This window comes from Artibeus jamaicensis, unplaced genomic scaffold (assembly GCF_021234435.1).
Source record: "Artibeus jamaicensis isolate MK-2021 breed Jamaican fruit bat unplaced genomic scaffold, CSHL_Jam_final contig_335, whole genome shotgun sequence".
Taxonomy (NCBI): Eukaryota; Metazoa; Chordata; class Mammalia; order Chiroptera; family Phyllostomidae; genus Artibeus; species Artibeus jamaicensis.
The window spans coordinates 3,159,171-3,184,635 of record NW_026521800.1 but is presented as its reverse complement, the minus strand read 5'-3'; the positions used below and the strand labels follow the sequence as shown (position 1 = coordinate 3,184,635).

Sequence of the window (25,465 nt, the reverse complement as noted above, 5' to 3'; positions counted from 1 at the left end):
TGTAAAGGAAAGAATAAACAAATGGGATCTCATCAAAATAAAAAGCTTCTGCGTGGCTAAAGAAAACAGTATTAAATTAAAAAGACAACCAACTGTATGGGAAAACATATTTGCCAATGATACCTCAGACAAAGGTTTAATCTCCAAAATATACAAAGAACTTACACGACTCCACTCTAAGAAGACACCCAACCCAATTAAAAAATGGGAAAAGGACTTGAACAAACACTTCTCCAAGGAGGACATACAGAACATCCAGAGACACATGAACAGATGCTCAATATCGTTAGCTATCAGAGAGATGCAAATTAAAACCACAATGAGATACCACTTTACACCAGTCAGGATGGCTATCATAAACAAAGCAACAAACAACACATGTTGGAGAGGTTGTGGGGAGAAGGGGTCCTTAGTCCACTGTTGGTGGGAGTGCAGACTGGTACAACCATTATGGAAAACAGTATGGAATTTTCTCAGAAAAATAAAAATCGACCTGCCTTTTGACCCAGCAATTCCACTGCTGGGATTATATCCTAAGAATCCTAAAACATCAATATCAAAGAACCTATGCACCACAATGTTCATAGCAGCACAATTTACAATAGCCAAGAGTTGGAAGCAACCTAGGTGCCCATCAGTAAATGAATGGATCAAAAAATTGTGGTACATATACACAATGGAATTCTATGCTGCAGAGAGAAAGAAGGAGCTACTACCTTTTGCAACAACATGGATGGAACTGGAAAGCATTATGCTGAGTGAAATAGGCCAGGTGCTGAAAGACAAATACCATATGATCTCACCTTTAACAGGAAGCTAAACAACAAAACAAACAAACAAGCAGAAAAAAAACCAAACAAACAAAAAACAAAGACACTGAAATAGAGAACAAGGGATAGTGACCAGAGGGGAGAAGGAAGGGAAGTTAAGGGGAAAATGGGGGGAGGGATTGGGAGGAAAAAATAGGAAGGACACAGGGACGAGAACTAAGGGGGGTGGAAATGGGAGGGAGGTGGGGAGCAAGGGGCGGGGGAGGCTAGGATGGGAAAAATAGACAAAAAACTGTACTTGAAAAATAACTAAATAAAATTAATTAATAAAAAAATAAAAAAATATTTTGTGTCAACTTCCATGTATTTTATTATATAAACATTTAATAAAAGAAATGCAAATTTGCAGTTTTTAAAAGGTTGTTTTTTTTTTCACATTTCGGCACATACTAGTAATGAATTTATCTCTCAGATACATACAACCTACACTGTAACTTTTTTGACCATGACCTCTGCAGGGTTAAGGAAAAAAAACAAACAAACAGAGGAACATAGTTAAAATAATAAAATGGCAATAAATATGTACCTATCAATAATCACTTTAAATGTAAATGGCTTAAATGCTCCAATCAAAAGATACAGGGTAGCTGAATCAGTAAGAAAACAAGATCCACATACCTACTGTCTACAACAGACCCACCTTCATATGAAAGATACACACAGACCCAAAATAAAGAAATAAAGAAAGATATATCACACTAACACAAATAAAAGCTGGGGTAGCAATACTTATTCATGACAAAATAAACTTTAAAGCAAAGGCTATATAGTAAGAGACAAAGGACGCTACATAATGATAAAGGGAACAAGAGAATATAACCTTTGTTAACATTTATGCACTCAACAAAGAAGCACCTAAATACATAAATCAATTATTGATGGACATAAAGGGAGAAATCAATAGGAATATAGACATAGTACAGGATTTTAACATCCCACTGACATCAATGGATAGATGTTCCAGACAGAAAATCAGCAAGGAAAATGGCAGTCTTAAATGACACACAAGATCAGATGGATTTAATTGATATATTCAAAACATTTCACCCCCAAAGCAGTAGAATATACATCCTTTTAAGTGTACATGGAACATTTTCTAGGATAGACCATGTTAGAACACAAAACAAGTCTCGATAAAATATAAGACTGAAATCAGCCCTGGCTGAGTAGCTCAGTTGGGATTAAGACAGGAATGTTCGCTTTCACCACTCAGTACTCTTATTCAACATAGTACTGGAAGTCTTAGCTACAGCAATCAGACAAGAAAAAGGAAAGGCATCCAAATTGGAAAGAAAAAAGTAAAACCATCATTATTTGCAGATGACATGATAATGTATGTAGAGAACCCTAGAGATTCCACCAAAAACCTACTAGAACTGATCAATGAATTCAGTAAAGTAACAGCATACAAAATAAATATCCAGAAGTTAGTTGCATTTTCATACACCAATAATGAACTATCAGAAAGGGAAACTAAGAAAACAATCTCACTTACAACTGCATTAAGAAAATCAAATAAAATACCTTGGAATCAATTTAACCAATGAAGCAAAAACCTTCTACTTGGAAAATTATAATAAGACACTGAAGAAAAAAACTGAAGAAGGTAAATAAGTGAAACCATATACTGTGTTCATGCACAGGAAGAATTAACATCATTAAAATGCCCATACTACCCAATGCAATCTACAGATTCAACAAAATTCCTATAAAGATACCAATGGCATATTTCACAAAACTATAACAAATATTCCAAAACTTATATGAAACCACAGAAGAGCCTGAATAGCCACAGTAATCTGGAGAAGAAAGAACAAAGTTGAAGGGATCACACTACCTGTTATCATACTGTACAAGGCCATAGTAATCAAAACAGCATAATACTGACCTAAAAACAGACCTACAGATCAATGGAGCAGGATAAAGCAGTGACTCCCAACCTTTTTGGCACTAGGGACTGGTTTTATGGAAGACAATTTTCAATTCTTCCATAGACTTGGGGGGAGAGGGGCCAGGAAGTGGAGCTCAGGCAGTAATGCCAGTGAAGTTTCACTTATTCGCCTGCCGCTCATGTCCTGCTGTGCACCCTGGTTCTTAACAGACCAGGGACTGCTGTGGCCCATGGGTTGTGGACCCCTGGAATAGAGAGCCCAGAAATCAACCCATACCTTCATGGTCAATTAATATTCGACAAAGTACACAAGAACACACAATGGGAGTAAAGACAATCTATTCAATACCTGGTGGGAAAATTAGACCAATATGTACAAAAAAGTGAAACTAGACCACCTTCTTACATCATACACAAGAACAAACTCAAAATGGATAGATTTAAATATAAGACATGAAATCATTAGTCTTAAAAGAAAACATAGGCAGTAAAGTCTCTTACCTTTCTTTTAGCAACAATACTTTTTCTAATATATCTCAAGAGAGAAACAAAAGAAAAACAAACAAATAGGAATACACCAAACTAAAAAGTTTTTGCAGAGCGAAGAAAATCATCTATAAGGGGCTAATATCCAAAATTTACAAAGAACTTATAAAACTCAACATCAAAAAACAAACAATCCAGTTAAAAATGGGCCAAGAACCTGAACAGACACTTCTCCAAAGAGGACACACAGATGTCAATAGACATATGAAAGGATGTTCAATGTCACTAATCATCAGAGAAGTGCAAATTAAAACCACAATGAGATATCACTCCACACCTGTCAGAATGGCTATCATCAATAAATCAACAAACAATAAGTGCCGGTGAGAATGTGAAGAGAAGAGAGTCCTCGTGCACTGTTGGTAGGAATGCAGACTGGTGCAGCCACAGTGGAAAAGAGCATGGCACTTCCTCAAAAAAGTAAAAATGGAACTGCCTTATGACCCAGTGATTCCACTTCTGGCAATATATCCAAAAAGAAACCTGCAATACTAATTTGAAAGTATACATGCATACCTATGTTCGCTGCAGCATTATTTACAATAGCCAAGATCTGGAAGCAACCCAAGTGCCCATCAGTAGGTGAGTGGTTAAAAAAGTACAAGTGAATACTATTCAGCGGTAAAAAAGAAGGAAATCTTCCCTTTTGTGACCATATGGATGGACCTGGAAAGTACTGTTCTAAGTGAAATAAGCCAGCCGGAGAAAAACAAGTACTATTTGATTTCACTCACATGTAGAATCCAGTAAACAAAATAAACTAATAAACAAAATGAAAAGACTCATAAATACAGAGAACAGACTGACAGCTATCAGACAGGAGGCAGGTTACGTACAGGGCTGGATGAAAAAGGTAAAGGCATTAAGAGAAGGAAAAAAGGTCATAGACACACACACACAGCACTATGATGATTGCCAGAGGAAAAGAGGGGTGGCAGGGGAGGTAAAAGAGGGGAAAGGGGAGGTAACTGGTGATGTAAGGAGATGTGATTTGGGGTGATGAACAATACAATATACAGATGATATATTATAGAACTGTACACCTGAAGCCTACATAACTTTCCATGGACATGAACAATGGTGAGGGGATTGTCTGAGGTGGGGGCACGTGCTAGGTGGAGGGGGCATAGGGGGAAACCCTGGGACAACTATAATAGCTTAATCAATAAAATGTAATTTAAAAATAACCTATGTAACTTAATTAACCAATAAATTCAATAAAAAAGAACAGTAGATTCTCAAAAATTAAAATAAGATACAAGCAAACAACATAAAAATGTATGGAATCGTTTACAATACCTGTGGGTTACTCCTTCCATTTGAGATACAACCCTTGGTGAGTTTTCCAATTCCATCATCCCAGTCCCAATCATCATCATCATCGTAATCCTCGTCTTCATCTTCTATCTCACCTTCATCCATCTTTTCACTCACATTATTTTGAAAGTCTTCACACAGAAAGTCATCTTCTTCTTTCCTTATCTTCCAGTTAATGTTTTCACTAGAAATAACAATGTTTTATCATGTTTACACATACTCTAACTGGATTTACATATGTATTTATTTTTCAATATAACATATATGTAAGTCCAACTGATTACATTTATTTACAATATAATAAATTATACCTAAAAGGTTTCCTTACAACACATCTGCCAATAAGTCAATCTTAACATGAAGTTTTCCTGTTTATTCAGAGTTCTGTTCCAGTTGTTTGCTTATTCTCTAAGTCCTACTAAAGAAGTACATCAGGTGTTAAATGCACCTCTGCCTTAAGTCAGAATTTATATTGCTATCTTCTCTGTTGGTCAGTACTCCAGACCTGACTATGAAAACTACTTACAGAACTGCTGTAAGAGTGGGTAAAAAAAATAAAGAATAAACCTTTCTGACAAAACTTGAAAATAAATCTGAACCAGCTTTACTTTGAACTCAATACCACTTTGCAACATATGAAGCTGTATTCAAGATTCCTGTTACACAAAGAACTTCAAATCACCTTTGTTCATTAAGGACACCACAAATGAGAAAGTAGGCTGGGTATAACTAAACAGATGAAGGGATTGTCAAACCCAAACAATAGGCCCAAAGCAGAAAAAACATAATAGCGTGTTATTGTCATGTAAGAATTCAGACCCAGTGCTACCATATCTTTTTAGTTTCTCAAGAGAAGCCAGGAATATGGATTTTTGTGTAAAATCTCCCACTTAACTGGCATATTCAATTTTAACAAAATACTGTGTGTACCTAACAAAACATGTCTGGTAGTTAGATTCAACAGAGATACTATCAGTTTTAACATCTCATGTAGAGAACAAGGACAGAAATCATATAAAACAACTGCTAATATGTACTACCAGCTTAAAAACTAAGATGTGAGTTGAAGTAAATTCAGATTATCAATCTTGACTAATTAATTAGCTACGGTTTACAGGGCTTCAAATCTCCATGGAATAATCATTAAATACCTACTATTTACTAGGTAATAAACATAATCCATAAATTGATCCTTCATTTGCTAATAACCTAGAGTGGCATGTTAAAGTTATACGTTCAAATAACACCAGGGCTTCTCAACCTTGGCTGGACAATTCTCTGTTGTGGGAGGTTGTCTTGTGCCCTGTAGGATTTTTAGCAGTATCTCTGGCCTCCACCTACCAGATGCCACTAGTGCAGCTCCATTCTTAGTTGTGACAAAGATGTCTCCAGAAATTGCCTAATGTCATGGGAGATGTGGGGGGCGGGTGGGTGGTAGTGCAAAATCAACTGGTTTATCTTTACAACATCCAGTGATGGATGGTAAACAATTTCACACTTATTATCATAAATTATTTAACAGCCATACTAGTTGTGTTTCTTCTTTTCCCTTAACTTCTTCCCTAAGGCCTTCTGTATGCTCATGCATAAACATAAATCTGGAATATCCTCATTTCTCTGGCTAAATCCTACTTATCCTTCCAGTATTAGCTTACTTGCTCAGGTAAGTTTTCCCTATTCTTCACCCATTTGTCCTTTGTACTACTGACCCAATTCTAATACAAATCATTTGCCTAATTATTTAATATGTTCACCCTGCTAGAGTACAAGGTCTTTGTCAGAGTGGTGTTTACCAATGCATCCCTACCAACACTAGCTGTGACACATGGAGAGCAATCAGCATATATTTACTGGAAAATCTACAATTAATACAATTTACATACAATGAAACCTTATGGTAAACACAAAGATGTTTTCTTAAAATTCTAAAATAATTGTTTCATGTTTTTATGTAAAAGTTATCCTTAATTCCTCTTGCCTCATTTTCCACATCCAATCTACCACTAAACTGTCACTTCTACCTCCAGAACATATCTCTATGATCCTTCTCTAATGTACATTACATCATCTATGAACTGAATTACTTTATTTTTGTACTGCTTCCACTCTGCCTTCCAAAACCATCCTCTCCATAGCGGAGTGATTCCTTTAAGTAACAAATCAAATTATGTCACTCCTCTGCTAAAATCCCCCTATGACTTTCTCTAAGACCTAGAATATCTCAATTCCTCACCACCACTTACTTGTAAGGCTCTACATGAGCTGGCCCCTTTTCACTTCTATATTGCTACCTACCATCTATCTTCTCAACTACCTCTGCTCTAGGCCATTAGATACTCCTTTCACAGCCAGGAGACATCCCACCATGGATACCTTGCACTTGCTGTACCCTTTTCCTGAATGGCTGTTCTTGCATCTTCCTGAGGTTAGCTCATTCTTGTCGTGCATGGACTAAACACCTCCCTGACCAAATCATAACTTGGTCTATCAACTGATTTAAATTATCTGCATAGCATACATCATTGTCTGGATTTTTTTTCAATACTTCTATGTACTACTCTGCCCTCCTTCTCAAGTAGAAGATAAAAATTCAATGACAGGGACTTAATTTATCTCGTTCATCACTATCTCCAGCGCTAAGGACAAAATCTGGTATATATTAGGCGCCCATGTACTTTTGAACGCTGAATGTAGTTAAAGCGCAAAAACCCGTGTTTCTCAATCGCTAATCCTAACTTGGCCTCTCATCAACCTGGATGCTAACTAACCTGGAAACCCTGCACCTCCTTGACAAGTGACTTTCAACAACTGCCACGAACTAGAACGAAAGTCACAGCTGGGATGGAGAAAGACGCAAAAGGCTGTGAAGAGAGCTCCATAGTGATGAACTACCAGTCTCCCTCTAAACCAGTGTTAACCGCCGCCCCCCCCCCGAACGGAGGAAGTGGCAGAGAGCAAAATCCCAACGGAGTCGGTGTACTTAATCGCTTTCTACCTGTCGGAGGAGTCCGCGTCGTCGAACTGCCCGGGGACAACCCGACTCATCAGCAGCCGCCGGTAGTCCATCACGGAAGGCGCAGAGCTTTAGCGCCACCGGAAGCCGCTCACCCTGAGCCTGGCCAGGAACCACAGAGTGAGTTCAACTTCACGGCCTGCCCACAGACGTCCGCCTCGCACACCGATGTTAAGTCCTTGTGCCAAATACGCTCGTCACGTGCTTTAAGGAGTTAAAACCTACGGCCTTCGTACGGCGCCTCCAGATCGACCGGAAATTCCGCCCCACCGGAAATTTTGTTCTACCGGAAGTCAGGCTACCTACCTGAGTTTGCGCTGGACGGTACGCGGAGGGACACGTGTTTGTTGAGGAGAACGCGCAGTCATCTTTGTCGCTGACCCCGTGCCCACCAAAACAGCCAGAGATTTCAGTTTCTGCATCCTGCTTTGTGTGTCCCTCCCGTATAAGGACGCGCCCGCCAGCCCACAGTTTGTTCGCCTGGGGAGCTCACACCCACCATTCTCAACGGTGGTGACTGACTCGAATCCCCCCAAGGCAGAGACTGCTGGGTATGCGGAAGCCTAGCTAGCGCCTTTCCCCGCCGAGATTGGCAGGCGTGGGCGGGTGAGCGGGCGAACGTCACACGAACGTTCCTGCGCCTACATCCCAACTGCGACTTCTTAACAGCCATCCGCGGAAAGTTTTTTTCCCTCCCGCAAAGCCTGGTGCGGGTGGGGTTGGAGCAGATATCCTCATTGTGGATGCAAGAAACGGCATGGACTCTGGAAGTGAGCACGCTTTTACGATTTAAAGCGTTTAGTGCATTGTTTTGAGGTGAAAGTTGTGTTTAGAAACTTTGTCATAGGGCTGAAAAGAACTTAGAAACAAAACAGAGTTTTGACCAGTAACTCCAGTCACGCCTCTTTTTCTCCTTGCATACCTCGCTTTGATTTACTTCTTATGGGTCTTGCCCCCGGCCCCCAGTGACAAACCCCGCGTTGCGCGGTCTCTGGAGCCGCTCTAGAGCCGGGCGTGGGTGCGGAACGCGAGAGCGGAAGCACTGGCGTTGGTCCCCTTAGTCTTCCCTCGCGAGATTGAGTGATATTTCTTTTAATGCCCATCTTAAAACAGGTTTTGAGTGTCTCTGGAATATCGGTGGAAACATTTGAATAAGAATTTTAAAAGTCTAACATCTGATAAAGTCAGAATGAAAGATGGAAAAAGTAAGCCTAACTTAAAGTGGCTGATTGTGCCATAAGAACAAAGTTGTAGAAGTTTAGTAGGAAGTTCTGGGTTCACAAGTTTAAGAAATAAGGCCATCCCCGTTTGGGGTTTTTTTTTTTCCATTTGGAAAACAAAAGGTTTTCAAACCACATTCACCAAAACGCAGGTGGCATTTATGTGTTTGGAAAAAGGGAAAAATTTGAGCATAAAGTTGAATCATTCACCAACCCTGAGTAGCCTGCTAGGCTCAGTGCTTTTTTTATACTTAACCAAAGGATGACATAAATTTGAAGAAACTTAATCCTCAATAAATTATTTGATAACTCACTAAAATAACTCAGGAAAATTGGTAGTAACTGTAGATTGAGAAGGTTTAATAGAAATAAATAATTGGGGTGCAGGATTTATTAAAATTTACTTTGGCCAACACTGGTGGAGTTTTTTGCTGTAGTGGGGCATTGAAAAACGTAAATGGACTCCTCTCCAAGTATGTATAATCTGCATAATCCTTGAAACAAAGGTTAAGACTAAAACAGTAAAAGGAATAGGTACAAAATTGTGGGACAGGTTAAGACCTAGTAGGAATTTTAAAAAATAGGTGAATGGGTAGATAGGAAGGTTTTAGAGGAGAGAAGCACTTGCCAGGACAGATAAATGAAGTGGTAAGGAACAAGACCTATGCAGGGAACTGCGCCTGACTTTACCAGAGCAGAGGAATACTGGCTAGGTAAAATGGGTTCAGGCTTTGTAAAACCCAGGAAGTCAGGCAGAAGAATTTTAAGTCATTGTGATTGGACATCCTTTTCATCCCCTAATAGACTTGAGGAATCACAAGTATGTGGACCAGTGTGATGACTTACGGGATGGAAAGAAAGCATGACTTAGGAAAATTGTTTTTAAAGAGTAAATGGACGGGACTTGGTAACTGAACAGTGCGTGGACAATGAGGTAGAAGGATGCCAAACTGAGAGAATAAGTGTGGCATATGGAAGTGAGGGAAAATTCATTTACGATCTTGAATTTGAGTTGATAAATATGTAAATAGCACATACCAAGTAAATAGAAATACAGTGTTTGGTGGAACTTTATAGGTCTCTGATAATATTTTGTAAATATCTTTTGATTAAATAACTTAGAGATCCCTTCACCTTCTGGGTTCCAGGGGTTTTATGTAATTATTGGATAGTAGTCACGCATATTGATTTGCTTTTGTCTAAATTAGTATATACTACCATACAAAGTTAACATGGTATATTCAGACAAAAATTTTTTATTTTTCCAATAACTTGACAAATGAAATCTTAAAATTTAGAACAATTAACTTTTCTGTTTTCTTAATATGCAGAGGGATGGGGGAAAGCTTTTTGTTTGCATATACTAATAGACCTTAAAATTATGGTTTTTTTAAAAGCCTTCCATCATTCAACAGTTAAGAACAAGAATTATCAAAAAGTTTGGTCATCACCTTCAGATCCTGTATACTTTGAAGTGGATGCTTCACATGAAAGATTAGAAAGCATGTCAGAAGTGGATGCCATGAATTTCAGTAGTCTTTTTCAAGACTTAACACATGCAAACTCTTCCTTCCATATGCAAACCAGCAATACTACCACAGACTTGCCTCAGGTGTGCATTGCTTATAAGTAATGGGAGGTACAGATGTATTTAGCATTCACATTGTGTTCCATATGAAATGTCTTCAAAAATATAAGGAACAATAAATAAATCTCCAGTGGAGGCCTAGAAAAGAGAAATAGTGGAAATAGTTTTCAAGAAAGGTAGAATTTACAAATAGAGTGTTGAAACTGATCCTTTCTGGCCCTTTCATGAAGTCCCATGAGTGTAGCCAGAAGATATGCCACAAAACTCAGTCACAGAGTAAGGACAAGAACACAAGGTGCCTGACATCTAGTCTATTTTCATTTTAAAAAGTATTTGGTCATAATATTATGGTACTAATCAGGACCCAAGTTACTATGTACTGAATTGTAAAGAATGAATGTCTTAAATTATGTAAGTAAGGAGGTCCTCCCTCTTGGATTTTATTATAGAAAGTACTATATAGACCAGAGGAACAAAAGGCTAATTTTAGCTAAAAATAGTTATAGTATGTAAGATAAGAGTTAGAAGTGATCTCTGAATTTCAGTGAGCAGTGGAGTCCCAAGAAGTTTGTGTGAATATAACATCAGTACATGCAAGTAGTGCTATTTTATTTTTCAAGTATATTATTCCTGATACTTTAAAAATCCAGTTAGGAGAAATGGTCTAAATTAGCAACAAGTCCAAATAACAGGTAGTTATAAAATGTAACTCAGTTTTTATTGTACTTTAGGTATATTCAGAAAGTGGAACAATGCTATGAAAAGCATATTTAATAGAGATTTGTAACCAGCTGACTTTAATAAGAGATAAGAACTTTTGTAGAGCATCATTTAGTTCCACATACTTGATGTACTGTTCACGATTGAACCAATGTTTTCCTTAAACATTTAAAATATTTTTTTACTATTTTATTTATACTGTTAATTTATATAATAAACTCTCTCATCTTAGATAACATTAAGGTAACTTTGAGAATAAGCCCTACATGAATTTTTATAGATTTCTATTTACTGGATTCAGATTTTACCTCATTACCATATCCCTATTTTATATATCCATGGTTAAAAACTTGAAGAGACCATATTTAGCTAACATCAAAGAATTATCACTAAGAGATATATAGGTTATCATATACTCCTATGCTTATAGGAACACAATTTGACTTACAAAAAAAACCAAAGTATTAAAATAGCAAGATAATTCTTTAACTCTCAAATATTATGACTTTATTAGCATTGTTTTACTAAAAAAGCTCAAATATGCAGTGGGGAAAGATACTAGAAACCACATTCTACCTGAGCAAGAAAAAATTTTGACAAAAATTACATAGCAGTGTACAAATACCTTTAGAAGAGGCTTATGATGTTTGAAGTATTAATATTGATGCCTTTTTTTATTATTAATACAGAATGAAATAAAGACTTTAAAAAGGGAAAATGAGCCAAAAGTCACACTTTCTGAAGAAATTTATAGCACACTAGATGGTTTGTTAGGTGGTGAGTATGTCTTTGTTGGCAATATACAAAGAAACTAAGATCTTTTTGTGTTCTATGTATAGATTAAACAAATAGGGAGATAAAGTTATACATATGCGCATGTGTGTATATGTATAATGATGCTTTTTACATAAGATTTTAAAACAGAAAACAATACTTTATAACCACAGTTTGCACAGGGTGCTGCAGGGTATTTTGATGTTTGAAGGAAACAGTGGTACTAAACATTTTTTGGACATCACAAATTACTAGCATGAGATAGCTCACTGTTTCAATGTACAGTGGCACCTTGGTTCTCAAACTTAATTCATTCCAGAAGGCTATTTGAAAAGCGATTAGTTTGAAAACCGAATCACACCTAAGAGATGTGTAACTGATCATACAGGTGTCAGCATGAAAGGGTTAACAGGTTGAGAACCAAAGTTTTATTCAACAACCAAGACATTTTTTCCATGAACAACCTGGGTGAGAACTGAATTGTTCAAGATGGGAGACATTTGAGAACTGAGGTTTGACTGTAAAACCACACTACAGTACTTTCTAATTAACATCTTATTTACAAAACTGTGGTTTTGGAGATTGCTGTGATAAGAAGCAAGTATTGCATGAAGATCAAGGTGAAATATGTACTGAAAGTTGGCCTTGTCCAATCTGGACAATGAAATAATGAGTTTGGTTGTTTAAGAACAAAATAAAAAATTTGTTTTCAATTTATGTGTGTTTGGAAACAGCTATTAAGTTGATAGGACAAATAATTGTTCAGTTGTTTGAACTTAACTACTTAACAAATGGAACTGTTAGGTATAGGGGTTCTGTGAAAAAACTACTGAGTAATTAAGGTGTCACAGAATGAGAAAGTCTGGGAACTTGGTATGTATTATTTAGGGTTACATAAGTGACTAGTAAAAAAATGTGGATGGGAAGAATGAGTACATAACCAATTTCAGCAATAGTGGTTATCTCTGGGAAAGGAAAAAGGAAGCAATTTAGGTAGAAGGGAGGAATCATTAATTTTGCAGCACTATTTCTATTTTGCCTTATTTGCTTCTGGTTTTTAAAAATATTAAATCTGGGTAATTTGTCACATTGAGAGACTGTATATAGCATACCATTTAGAAGTAGTATCCTAGAATCTTACCAGCTTTGTGATATTAGGCAAGTGATTTAACATCTCTTATGTCTGTTTCCTTATCTGTAAAACAAAGATAATAATAGTACCCATATGGGATTGTTGTGAGATTAAACAAAGGTATGTGTGTTTGCTATATATATTCACTGTGCTTTTGCATTCTTTTAAAACATTTTGTAATTAAAACATTTTAAAATTACAGTACAACAAAAGAATTTTTTAAAGATTTTATTTATCTTTAGAGGGGAAGGGAAGGAAAGAGGGAGAGAAATATCAATGTATGGTTGCCTCTCTTGTGTCCTCTGCTGGGAACTGGCCTGCAACCCAGGCATGTGCCCTGACTGGAAATCGAACCGCGATCTTTTGCTTCACAGGCCCTTGCTCAATCCACTGAGCTACACCAGCCAGGGCCAACAGAAGAGTTTCGATGATATCTTGGACTTTGTTGTACCAGTATTTGACAAGAATAATATAAAACAAGCTTTTTGAAGGAGTCATTTGAGAACTTTCTCCCATGTAAAAAAAGTTGTTTTGTTTTGTTACTAGCACAAAGCCATGCTAAAATCTACTCAGTGCTGAAGGTTGAGATATATATAATTCTTTTTTTTTTTTTTAAAGATTTTATTGATTTATCTTTAGAGGAGAAGGGAAGGAGCGAGGGAGAGAAACATCAATGTATGGTTGCGTTTGTGCGTCCCCTGCTGGGAACTGGCCTGCAGGGAACCTGCCTGCAACCTGGGCATGTGCCCTGACTGGGAATCGAACCGTGATTATCTGGTTCGCAGGCCCGCGCTCAATCCACTGAGCTACACCAGCCAGGGCTACATAATTCTTAAAAGGCTCAAAAACTTTATTTCATAAGTATTAATGTAACTGTTAATACATACATTTATGGTCAGCTAATCTTATTTTCTTCTATCTCTCTCTAACGAGATGTCAACAATGGAAATTATTCACAGGATGTGCTAACTGGGCCCATTGACACCAGCATTTCTTCCTTCAGACAGTGTGAACCCGTTTGCAAATTTCATCAGATGAAAACATTTAATGATGAAATGATAACATTTCAAAATCCAACAGGTGGCATTCCTTACACAGAGAAGCCAGAAATGCAAAGTCATGTATATAATTATGCAAAAGACAATAATATAAAGGAAGATTCAGTTAAGGAAGAAAATTCAGTGGAAACTGGCACTTCCACAAATGAAGACCAACTTGCTCATGAATGTGTCAGGCAACCTCCTAGAAGTCCTGGAATCCACTGCAGTATAGAGACACTGAAATTCATGGACATGTCACTGGCTAAAAATACTGCCGAAGACTCTGCCCTCAACCCTAATCAACCTGAAAGCTTCTTGTGTAAAGAATGTATGAACAGTGATGTTGAAAACCCATTTTACAAAGAGAATAGCTTTAACCAGTATGATCTGAGAGCTAATTATAAAACAGAGGAGGTAAGATTTTTCATGGTCAGTACAGCCTGTACAGTATTGAAGGATGTTTTATTTTTGAGCAAAATGTCAAAACTTCTATTTTTTTTAAAAAAATTTATTGTATATTCTCCATTTCTGTTTAGTTCCCCTCAAAGCCTTCTCTTCACCCCCAAACCCCTATCCTGTAATCACCAGACTGTTGTCTATACCATGAGTCCTTTTCCTTTTTGCTCAATCCCTCTACCCAACAGGTGGCAAACACAATGCCTGCGGGCCAAATCCGGCCCTCCACCTTGTTTTATCTGGCCTGGCACCTTGTTTCTACCCAGCATCATCACTGAGCTCTCGCTTAACTATTAAGGAGTAGTTAAATTTACACAATCCTAAAATTATATTTGGCCATTTGAAGGCAACTGCGAGACTGGTGTGGCCGCCAGAGAATATGAGTTTGACACCCCTGGTCTACCCCAACATCCCCCAGCCCTTAGCTGACATCCTGCTCTCTATCTGTGAAACTGTCCCTATTTTGTTTGTTCAGTTTGTTCATTAGATTCCGTATATGAGTGACATTGTATGGTATGTATCTTTGTCTGGCTGATTTTGCTTACATAAGTTTCTCCAGGTGTATCCTCATTGTTGCAAAGGGTAAAATCTTTTTTTACAGCCAAGTAGTATCCCATTGTGTAAATATCCCATCACTGTTTTATCCACTCATCTACTAATGGACACTTAGGCTGCTTTCATATGTCAGTGATTGTAAATAATGCTGCAATGAACATAGGGATGCTTATGATCTTTTGAATTAGTGTTTTAGTTTCCTTCAAATATATTCCCAGAAGTGGGACAGCTGGGTACAAAAGCAGATCCATTTTAATTTTTTGAGATATCTCCATACAGCTTTCCATAGTGGTTGCACTAGTCGGCAATCTGGTTCAAAAGAGTTTCCCTTTCTCTACTTCCTCACTGGCACTTGTCGTTTGTTCATTTATTGATGATAGCCATTCTGAATTTGCATTTCTCTGATGATTAGTGACGTTGAGCATCTTTTCATATGTTTGTTGGCTATCTGTATATGCCCTCTACGGAGAACTATCTGTTCAGGTCCTTAGCCCATTTTTTAATTGGAGTGTTTGTTTTTCTTTTGGTGTTGTGTAAGTTATCTATAAATTTTGGGTATTAACCCTTTAACAGATGTATCAATGAATATATTCTCCCATTCTGTGGGTTGTGTTTTTATTTTGTTGCTGTTTCCCTTGTGGTGCAAAACCTTTTTAGTTTGATGTAGTCCTTTTTGTTTATATTTAATTTTGTTTCCCTTGCCTCGGAGTCAATATCTGAAAAAATATTGCTACAAGCAATGTCCGAGATTTTGCAGCCTGTTCTATCATTTTTATGGTTTTCAGTCTAACATTTAAGTCTTTAATTCATTTTGAATTTATCCTTGTATGTGGTGTAAGAAGGTGATCTAGTATAATTTTTCTGCATGTATTTGTCCAATTTTCCCAACAGCATTTATTGAATGCACTGTCTTTAGCCCATTATATGTGCTTGGATGTTTTGTTTTAAGTGTATAATCTGAGACCTTTCCAAGTCATGATAAATTATTTAATCAGTACAAGGCACATTGCTTCTCTGAGGAAAATGCCTTCTTAGATCTTGATCAATTTAGAAATAAATTTTTCTAATAAAATTAAGCTCATAACTTGGATATTTGCTCTACCAAATGATCATTTCTTTGAGGATCAGAGCTCTGTCCTCCTTCTCTTACACATTTTAGCATCTACATGGTGCCTTGATTATAGTAAGCTCTTATATTTGGTGAGTTAAGTTGGCTAGAACTCAGTATACAAATAGAAAAATGTTGTGAAGAGCAAGCAATACAGAGGTATTAAATTATTTGACAAGAAATGCTTAAGATTTTTCTATCATATGGTATTTTTATTGGCAAGGAAAAATTTTTTTTACCAAAGCGAAAACATTAACTTGTCTTTTGATTTATTAATCCTGTGCATGTAGTATCCTAAGAACATGAAAGATACTAATAGCATAAATTCTGTGTGCTCTGACCAAGAAAATTTTTAAAGAATTGGCATGGGCAAGTAGAAAAAAAATCAAATAATAGCATAAGTGATATCTTTTTATTGTGAGTTTGATGAGAAAAGCTGTGATTATTATGCTTAATATGCAAGTATAACCAGTTTTTTGTTCATTTATTTGGAAGCAGCATTTATTTATTTATTTATTTGTTTGTTTATAATTGTTGTTCAAGTACAATTGTCTCCCTTTTCCCTCCACTACTCCCCTTTGGCTTTGTCCATGTGTCCTTTACACATGTTCCTTGATGACCCTTCCCCTTTTTCCCCCTATTTTCCTCCTATTTTCCCCACTCTCCTCCCCTCTGGTTACTGTCAGTTTGGTTTTTATTTCAATGTTTCTGGTTATATTTTGCTTGCTTACTTGTTTTGTTGATTACATTGCACTTATAGACGAGATCATATGGTATTTGTCTTTCACTGCCTGGCTTATTTCACTTAGCGTAATGCTCTTCAGATCCATCCATGCTCTCCCAAAGGGTAGGAGCTCCTTCTTTCTTTCTTTCTTTCTGCTGTGTAGTAATCCATGGTGTAAATGGGCCATAGTTTTTGATCCACTCATTTACTGACGGGCACTTAGACTGTTCCCAGCACTTGGTTATTGTAAATTGTGCTGCTGTGAACATTGGGGTGAATAGGTTCTTTTGAACTATGGATTCTTAGGGTTCTTAGGGTATAATCCCAGCAGTGGAATTGCCAGGTCAATGGGCATTTCTATTTTTAGTTTTCTGAGGAAATTCCGTACTGTTTTCCACAGTGGCTGTACCAGTCTGCATTCCCACCAATAGTGTACTAGGTTTCCTTTTATCTGCAATCTCTCCAACACTTGTTGTTTGTTGCTTTGTTTTTGATGGCCATTCTGACCAGTGTAAAGTGGTTTCTCATTGTGGTTTTAATTTGCGTCGCTTATGGCTAGTGATGCCGAGCATTCTTTCATATGACCCTGGGCCCTCTGTATGGCCTCCTTGGAGAAGTATCTGTTCCGGTCCTTTGTCCATTTTTTAATTGGGTTGTTTGTCTTCCTGGAGTGGAGTCATGTGGGTTCTTTATATATTTTGGAGATCAAACCCTTGTCCAGGATATCATTTGCAAATATATTTTCCCATACAGTTGGTTCCCTTTTCATTTTGCTGATATTTTCTATAGCCATGCAGAAGTTTGGAAGCAGCATTTAAAAGAGGCCTTTATTTCCCTATATTTGTTTCTGGAAAATAACATTTTAAAAATCTGTTTCATTAGGATTTCCAAAGATTATTCCTTTCTATTTCCATTACATTTACTTATTTATTCATTCAGTCATTAAATACTTTCAGGCTTCTAATATAGGCTAGGCCCTATGCTATGTGTTGATCATATAATAGCTTAAAAAAAGATGTAAATTTTCTCATCATGAAAATAATATCTTAGTAGAAGAGATAGATATCAATCAAATAATTACACAAATAAATGCAAATTTTCAAATATGGTAAGTATTGTGAATAAAACTTACATATAAAGTGTAAGAAGCCCTGGCTGGTATGGCTCTATGGGTTGAGCATTGGCCTGCAAACTGGAAAGGCCACTGGTTCTATTCCCCGTCAGGGCACAGGCTGGGGTTGCAGGCCAGACCCCTGGTTGGGCATGTACAAGAGGCAACTAATTGAAGTTTGTCTTGTACATTGATACTTCTCTCTTTCTCTTTCCCTCTCTGTTCCTTTCAAAAAAAATAAGTAAAATCTTTTAAAAAATAAAGTGTATGCAAAATGTATATGATGTTATGTAAAATTACATACAGACTTGCAGCAATGATTGGTGCTGCAAATAAAAGTAGGGTAAGTGTCTTACAACCCTGGTCAGGGAGTTTGGAGAAGGCTTCCTGGATGTAGTGGGAATTGAGCTGAGCTCTATAAGTTGAGTAAGAGTTAATTAAGTACCTGGGGCTGGAAGAGCCTTCCATGTAGAAGTAACATGCAAAAAATATGTGGCTGCAAGGAGCACAGTCCCTATTAGGTCCTGAAAGAAGACCATGGTTGCTGAGTTGGAGGGAGCAACAGGGATGTAGTAGATGAGGATGGAGAGTAGCATGGGTCAAATGTCAAGATCAGATATGACCTTGTAGGTTCCAGTAGGGATAGTTGTCTGTATCCTAGAACAGTGAAGAAACATTAAAATACAGAGGTTTAGCCCTGGGCAGGTGGCACAGTTGGTTGGAGCATCATCCCATGCACCAAAAGGTTGCAAGTTCCATTCCTGGTCAGGGCACATACCTAGGTTGTGAGTTTGATCCCCAGGCAAAGTGCATACAGGAGACAACCGATGGATGTTTCTCTCTCACATTGATGTGTCTGTTTGTCTGTCTCATCAGTAAACATATCCCTGGGTGAGGATTAGAAAAGTAAAATAGAAAATATAGGGGTCCAATATCTAAATTCTAGAAAGTGGTACAGCCCACTCCTACAAATATCTTTTACTGTTTTTTTTTATGTAATCATTTCAGCTTTGTTTTACTACAACATACTATCCTTTTTAAACCCCACCCCCTGCCCAAACCTGTATTTTGGGCAGAAATCAACCACAAGACATGTTCACCTGGCATTCTAATGTTTACGAGAGTCATAGCACAATGAAATAATGGTTTAATGAGAAATGAAAAAAGGATTCAAAAGAGGCCTCACAGTCTGTAGGGTAATTGGTAAATTTGTTTTAATTTATGTGAAGTCAAAGAATGCATGTTATATGTGTCCAGAAAATCTTGTATCAGAGAAGATGGTGACAGTATCAAAGTTTAATTTTTTTTGTAAAAGGAAATGGGATACATATTTTATCATACACCTGTTGTATGTGCTCTGCTATGCTGTTAGATGCTATACATACATTTAGCAATTAATACTTAAGTATTTTTGTTAAGTAGGTGTTATTATTAGAAGTAGATATAGTTAGTTATTTTATGGCTGAGGACACCAAACTAGGGATCTACGATTCAAGACCGGCTCTGACTTCAAAGTTCAAGGTAATTCTACTCTTTCACTCTTATTTACTCTTAATTTATAGGTTACAGTTTCTTCAAAAGGGATTCAGAATTCTGGGGAGATTCCTGAGATGTCAGTCAGTCACCAAGAGGAAGTCGCAGTGGAGGACATGGAGAGTCTAGAGATTGTATCAACTTACTCTCCCGCAGGCATTGTGTGGAGTGGTGGGGCATCTTGGGAGGACTGCGAGATACCTGAGGCAGAGCAAAGTTTGGAAAACTTACAACCTCTGGAAGAGGATATGGCTTTAAATGAAGTCTTACAGAAATTAAAATATACTAACAAAAAGCAGCAAATTCTGATCCAAAACCTACAATGTACTAACATGTACTTAGAGAAGAAAGTTGAAGAATTACTGGTGAAGACTAACAAGCAGCAGGTGTTGGTCGATATCATAAATAAGCTAAAGGAGAATGTCGAAGCATTAATTGAAGACAAATACAGAGTAATGATAGAGAAGAGTGAAACTGACAAGACATTGCAGAATTTGCATGACATTTTAACTAACACCCAAAAGCATCTTCAGGAATCTAGAAAAGAAAAGGAAATCTTACAGGTAGAGCTTAAGAGGATCAAGGGAAATTATGTTTGTCTACAGGAAAGGTACATAACTGAAATGCAACAAAAAACGGAAACTGTTAGTCAGTACATAGAGATGGGCAAAGCCTTAAGCAAGAAAGAAGAAGAGGTAGAGAGACTGCAGCAACTCAAAGAAGAATTGGAAAATGCTACGACTTCTGCTTTGGACTTATTGAAAAGGGAAAAAGAGTCCCGAGAACAAGAGTTTCTGTCTTTACAGGAGGAATTTCAGAAACGTGAAAAGGAAAACCTGGAAGAAAGACAGAAACTGAAATCTAGACTTGAGAAATTGGTAGCTCAATTTAAAAATGTGCAATTCATGTCTGAAAGTGAAAGGGCCAAGAATACAAAGCTTCAGCAGAAGATCAATGAAGTAAAAAATGAAAATGCAAAACTTCAGCAGCAGGTTGCAAGGAGTGAGGAGCAAGATTATGTCCCTAAATTTGAGATAGCTCAGTTAAAGGAGCACTTAGAGGAAGTAATGAAATCAAATATCACAAAGGTACTATCACAAATTCAAAATCTCTGGTGTATGAATTTCAGGGGTTTCTAATAATTTGGTGATGCATTATTAGGCATGATAAATATTTTTGCATAAAGAATTATTAAGCAAAAGAAAAATGGAAAATGCACCAAAGGTTTGGAGAAGTTTCTTTGGGTCTTGGGTATTTGTATTAAAGAACAGCCATTTCAAGTCTCTTGTGATTATTATGGTAAAGATGAAAATGTCAGAATTTTTGTGGGTACCTCTGACCAATAATCTGAAGCATCCTTTGAGAAAGAATTTTTTAAAAAGTGGAGATTTTAATCTTTTCAACAATAAAAGTAAATAATATAATTGCATATTTGGTTTACCAACTTATATCACATTAATATTGTAAAATTATAAACATGTTTATTGAGATGTAATCGAGAAATAACATTCTATTAGTTTCAGTGTACAACATAATGGTTTGGTATTTGTATACATTGCAGAATGATCACCGCAGTAAGTCTAGTTAACATCAATTAAAAACTGTGAGAGTATGAGAGCTTCATGTCAATATTTTTGGAGGGGCTGTAATTTGGTATTCTCTGAAGTTCAAATGGCTGTTTTGGCAGCCGAGAACCTGGAAGCATGTCCCAGAAGTAATAAGTTTCACAAGACAGAGTAAACCTATTTCAGTTGTATAGGCCTGCCTTAAAATAGTAGTACAACCTTAAAAACTCTGACTACTTAGAAAGAAGGCTAATCTGAAAAAGAAAAATGTCTAAGTTTATTTTTTATATTTGTTATACCTTGAGCTGATATTTTGCCTTGAAGATGTACTGGGTGGACTCTCTTTCATGAATCTGTAATCAGTACATATACTCACATATAATGTTGCAGGTACAGTAAATAATTCTATTTTTAATGATTCTTAGGAAACTACTCTCTCTGTTTAAAAAACTTTCTCTCTGATCTTTTCTCCAGAAAGAAGGAAGAATTATCTAAGCCAGTGGTTCTTAAACTTCAGCATTCATCAACATCAGCTGTGAAAATGCAGATTGTTGGGGCCCAACCCAGAGTTTCTGATTCAGAAGGTGTGAGGTGGGGCCTAAGAATGTGCATTTCTAACAAGATCTAGGTCTCACTGATGTTGCTGGTCCAGGAATCCCATTCTGAGAACCACTAACATAAGCAAAGATGACATTAAGTTTAGCTGCTAACCAAATCATAACAGTTTTTAAAGCAGTAGACTCTGAATAAATTAGTGTAAATGTACAGAAGTTTATCACAGTGTATGAATTTTTTCTTCAGCTCTTTAAAAAATAAAATTCTTTGTTTTCTCTTGAATAATCAATTTATTTAATGTCCCCAAATCATCCTTACTCTGCTTTTAGTTTTGCTTTTTATCAGCTCTAGGTTTGTTTTAAGTGTGGTCTGGGAGTGTCTGTGAAGTCAAAAATATTTTTATAGTAATATAAAAATGTTATTGTCTTTTTTACTCTCATTCTTCTACAAGTATACAGTGGAGTTTTCCAGAAACTAAATGACATGTGATATCATTGTTTCCATGGCTGATACAATGTGTGAAGCAAATATGAAAATCAGCTGTCTTTCATCAAGCCAGCATTAAAAATATTTGCAAAAAATGTAACAGTCCCACTCTTTTCATTAATTTTTTTTGGAAAATGCAGTAATATTTTATTAAATTTTTACTTATAGTGACAAAATAGAATTGTTGTTATTTTAAAGTAAATATTTTTAAGTGTTCTCATTTTTCATTTTAAGAGTATAAAAGGGTTCTGAGAACCAAAAAGTTTGAGAACCACAATTCAGAGCTTTTAGTGGTATTTTAGTCAGCATTTTACTTTAAAAGTAATCCAGACTCTGTCTTATTGTGACAAATCTGGATTGCATATATATAGGATGCAAAGATGATACATTCTAATTTGTTCCTGAATTACTCACCTTGTGAAGAAGAGAGCCTGAATCCCCCAGATGTGAAAAGGACTTTCCAGCCAGCCTTCAAAATTCACAATCTTATGGCTCTGATGACAAAACTTCTCACATGCCAGGTAATTTTAAAAAATGCTTATTTTTATTGGGTGAGGGAGAAATTACTGAGGTTGGACTTAAAGCAAAAGAAGCAATGTAAGGTGACAGAATTATTAAGTCATGAAATAAAATAATGGAAGATAAAATAAAGACCCTTAAACCAACCAATCAGCCTTTTCTTCCTCCTATTGCTTCTTTCTTCAACACCTAAATCCCACAGGTCTACAGTATAGTAACATAATAAGATAAAAAATAAAGACTCCCAGTGAAATTCTTCATTTTGTGCTTCCCATTTTCAGGAAAGCTCTTTCAGAGCAGTAGTCTTACACTCTGGGTCAGTCTGCTCCTAGGGATAAGTTATTGTTTGCATTAATGAGCTGTTTACCCAATCTAAAAATATCGCATCAGGGCAAAGGGGAGGACAGCGTGGAGCTGTGTACATTAGTAGAATGAAAAATGAGGTGTTAGGTGAGTTTGAATCTTGACTTCACCACTTCCTGGGTGTATGTCTGGGCCAAGTACCTTTACCTTAGTTTCCTCATCATGTGTAGGGGAATGATACTTGCTGCCACCCTGGAAGGTAAGGAGTACCACGTTTAATGAGAACATTAAAGGACATGACACTTGATAGTTTCTCAAATTAGCTAGCTCTCTTTCCACTTTTCTTTTACTTAGATTTCTTTGATCTTAAGTGCATTCATCTGAGCAAAGTTTGATGGCATAGTTTTGTGATGTTCCTGATCCAGCACAAACCTTATTTCTATTTTGTCTTGGCTCAAATGTGTTGAACACTAGCATTTACTGAATGTGAGACACTGAGCTCAGTGTTTTATGCAGAGCTCACAAAGTAGTGGCCCATAGACTATATCTACATAAAGTTGTGTGTTTAAATATTGGAATTTGATTGTGGCACAGTCTTTTCTTGGCTACAAAACTTTTCACTGCATCTTGCCCTTCAAACATATGCTTACTCACCATATTTGCTAGATTTTCTCCTATCTCACTCCTGGCTACTGTTCTTTCTCAGTTTTATTTGCTGACTACTTCTCCTCTCCAGACCTCTCAGTAATGAAGCATAGATCTTAGTACCAATACTATGTTTTCTGATTCTCCCACCCCACCAGGACATAAACCTTCAAGATTAGAGACCTGGTATGCTGTATGTCCTGTATAACTCACACTGATTAAGCTTCAAATAGGCAAATATTTGCTGATTTCCCAACCTGTTCTTGAAGTCGTTTAAGTTTACTATTCCTGCCTTTCATGGATTAACTCTTACACCATTCTTTATATTTTTTATAAGCCTTTAAAAAAATGTGGATAAACAAACCAAAGCTTAGAATTGAGTTTCTTCTCCAAAGTTTCACATATGATAAAATGGTTGAGTTCAAGCCGAATCTCCCACACAGTCTGACTTCTGTGCATGCACTTTTGACCCTTAGATTATTTTGGTACAAGTACCTTCATTCTAGAGTTTTATCTTATTGAGGATGTCTGATTACTTTGGTGTCAGTTATAATAATTTGTCTAGAATTTGAATTTGTAAACCGATTAGGTTAGGAGGGGATGAATGTATGAATGCATGAGCATGTATAGTTATTATAAATGAATATTAACTTCCCAGTGATTATATTAACCTGTTTCAATAACAATTTATGTACAAGTATAAATCTATATGAATTCTTTCCACATTGACCCTTTATTGGGTGTATCATGATGAGTAATTAAAGAATTGAATTCAATATTATTTAACCTCCTTTGGTTTGATCATTTATTTTGGGAGGGAAATTGTTTCCTTCGTGGTTTTCCCTTCTTTTAGCTTTACTGAAAACATTTTAAACTAGCTTCTCAAACTTGTCTTTAGGACATCAGCAATCTCACTGCTGAACATTTCAAAGACTGTGAGAAAGTTAGTGATGCAGTGCTGCAAAAATTGAAGAGTTTCCATCTTAAAAAGAAAAATTTAGATGAAGAGGTACTGTATGTATTCTTTGTTCTAAAAGTGGTATTACTCTGGCTGGGTAGCTTAGTTGGTTAGAGCATCATTCCTATATGCCAAGGTTGCGGGTTCAATTCTCAGGGTACATACAAGAATCAAACAATGAATGCATAAATAAGCAACACAACAAATCAGTGTCTGTCTCTCAATTAAAAATGTTTAATAAAAATTGTATCATTTTTAGTGAAAAAATAGTCAAAGTAAAAGGGAGTATAAATACATCCTAAAAAAGAGAATCCTAAAATTTAGATTTTTTTGAGACTTCAGATAATTTTGTTCAATTGTCAGTAGCATTAGAGAAACATTGGAAATATTATAATGGAAGGTTAAAAAATGTGCTTACAGGGAGGGGTTATACTGGAATGACAGTCCCAGTGATTTAGTGTAGATATTTTTTAAAAAGAATTGTTTTTATGCACCCTGGGTGGTGTGACTTAGTTGGTTGGTCATTGTCCTCCAAACCAAAAGGTTACCTACCAGTCAAGACACATGCTTGGGTTGCAGGTTCACTCCCTGGTGCTTATGGAAGGCAACAGTCACTATTTCTCTCCCTTTCCTTCTCCCTCCCTTCCCCTCTCTCTAAGAAATAATAAAATAAAATAAAATAAGAATTGTTTTTGTGGACCAGATTAGCTTTACCATGGCTGTCACTAAGGAGATATATTGTGCAACATTTGACTTGTGTAATAATGTAGGTCTGTATTAGAAAGTCTTGTTCATCTATCAAAAAAATGGGTATGATTATTTTTTCACTTTTGCATGGCATTACTGATTTCCGAAGAATAGTGTATTTTGACATTT

The 25,465-nt window shown here is 36.6% G+C and overlaps 2 protein-coding genes across 4 annotated transcripts in view; one reads left to right on the top strand and one right to left on the bottom strand.

Moving 5' to 3' along the window:
• The window catches only part of RIOK1 (RIO kinase 1), a 35,326-nt gene extending 26,963 nt beyond the window's left edge, over window positions 1–8,363 (bottom strand). The window contains exons 1-2 of one of the 3 annotated variants that reach the window (XM_053664072.1): window positions 7,904–8,363; window positions 4,567–4,768 (exon numbers count right to left, since the gene is read on the bottom strand). In XM_053664072.1, coding sequence (XP_053520047.1) covers window positions 4,567–4,768; window positions 7,904–8,019 — 318 coding nt within the window. In that variant the 5' untranslated portion in view covers window positions 8,020–8,363. Of the gene's footprint in view, window positions 1–4,566; window positions 4,769–7,579; window positions 7,878–7,903 lie in introns of those variants that run through there. The other 2 variants (XM_053664073.1, XM_037165522.2) reach the window with 2 other exon arrangements.
• Window positions 8,364–8,389: 26 nt separating this feature from the next.
• The window catches only part of CAGE1 (cancer antigen 1), a 36,134-nt gene continuing 19,058 nt past the window's right edge, over window positions 8,390–25,465 (top strand). Inside the window, exons 1-7 of the mRNA XM_053664075.1 lie at window positions 8,390–8,802; window positions 10,215–10,429; window positions 11,815–11,902; window positions 13,965–14,485; window positions 19,588–20,646; window positions 22,536–22,685; window positions 24,530–24,640. Coding sequence (XP_053520050.1) covers window positions 8,787–8,802; window positions 10,215–10,429; window positions 11,815–11,902; window positions 13,965–14,485; window positions 19,588–20,646; window positions 22,536–22,685; window positions 24,530–24,640 — 2,160 coding nt within the window. The 5' untranslated portion in view covers window positions 8,390–8,786. The remainder of the gene's footprint in view (window positions 8,803–10,214; window positions 10,430–11,814; window positions 11,903–13,964; window positions 14,486–19,587; window positions 20,647–22,535; window positions 22,686–24,529; window positions 24,641–25,465) is intronic.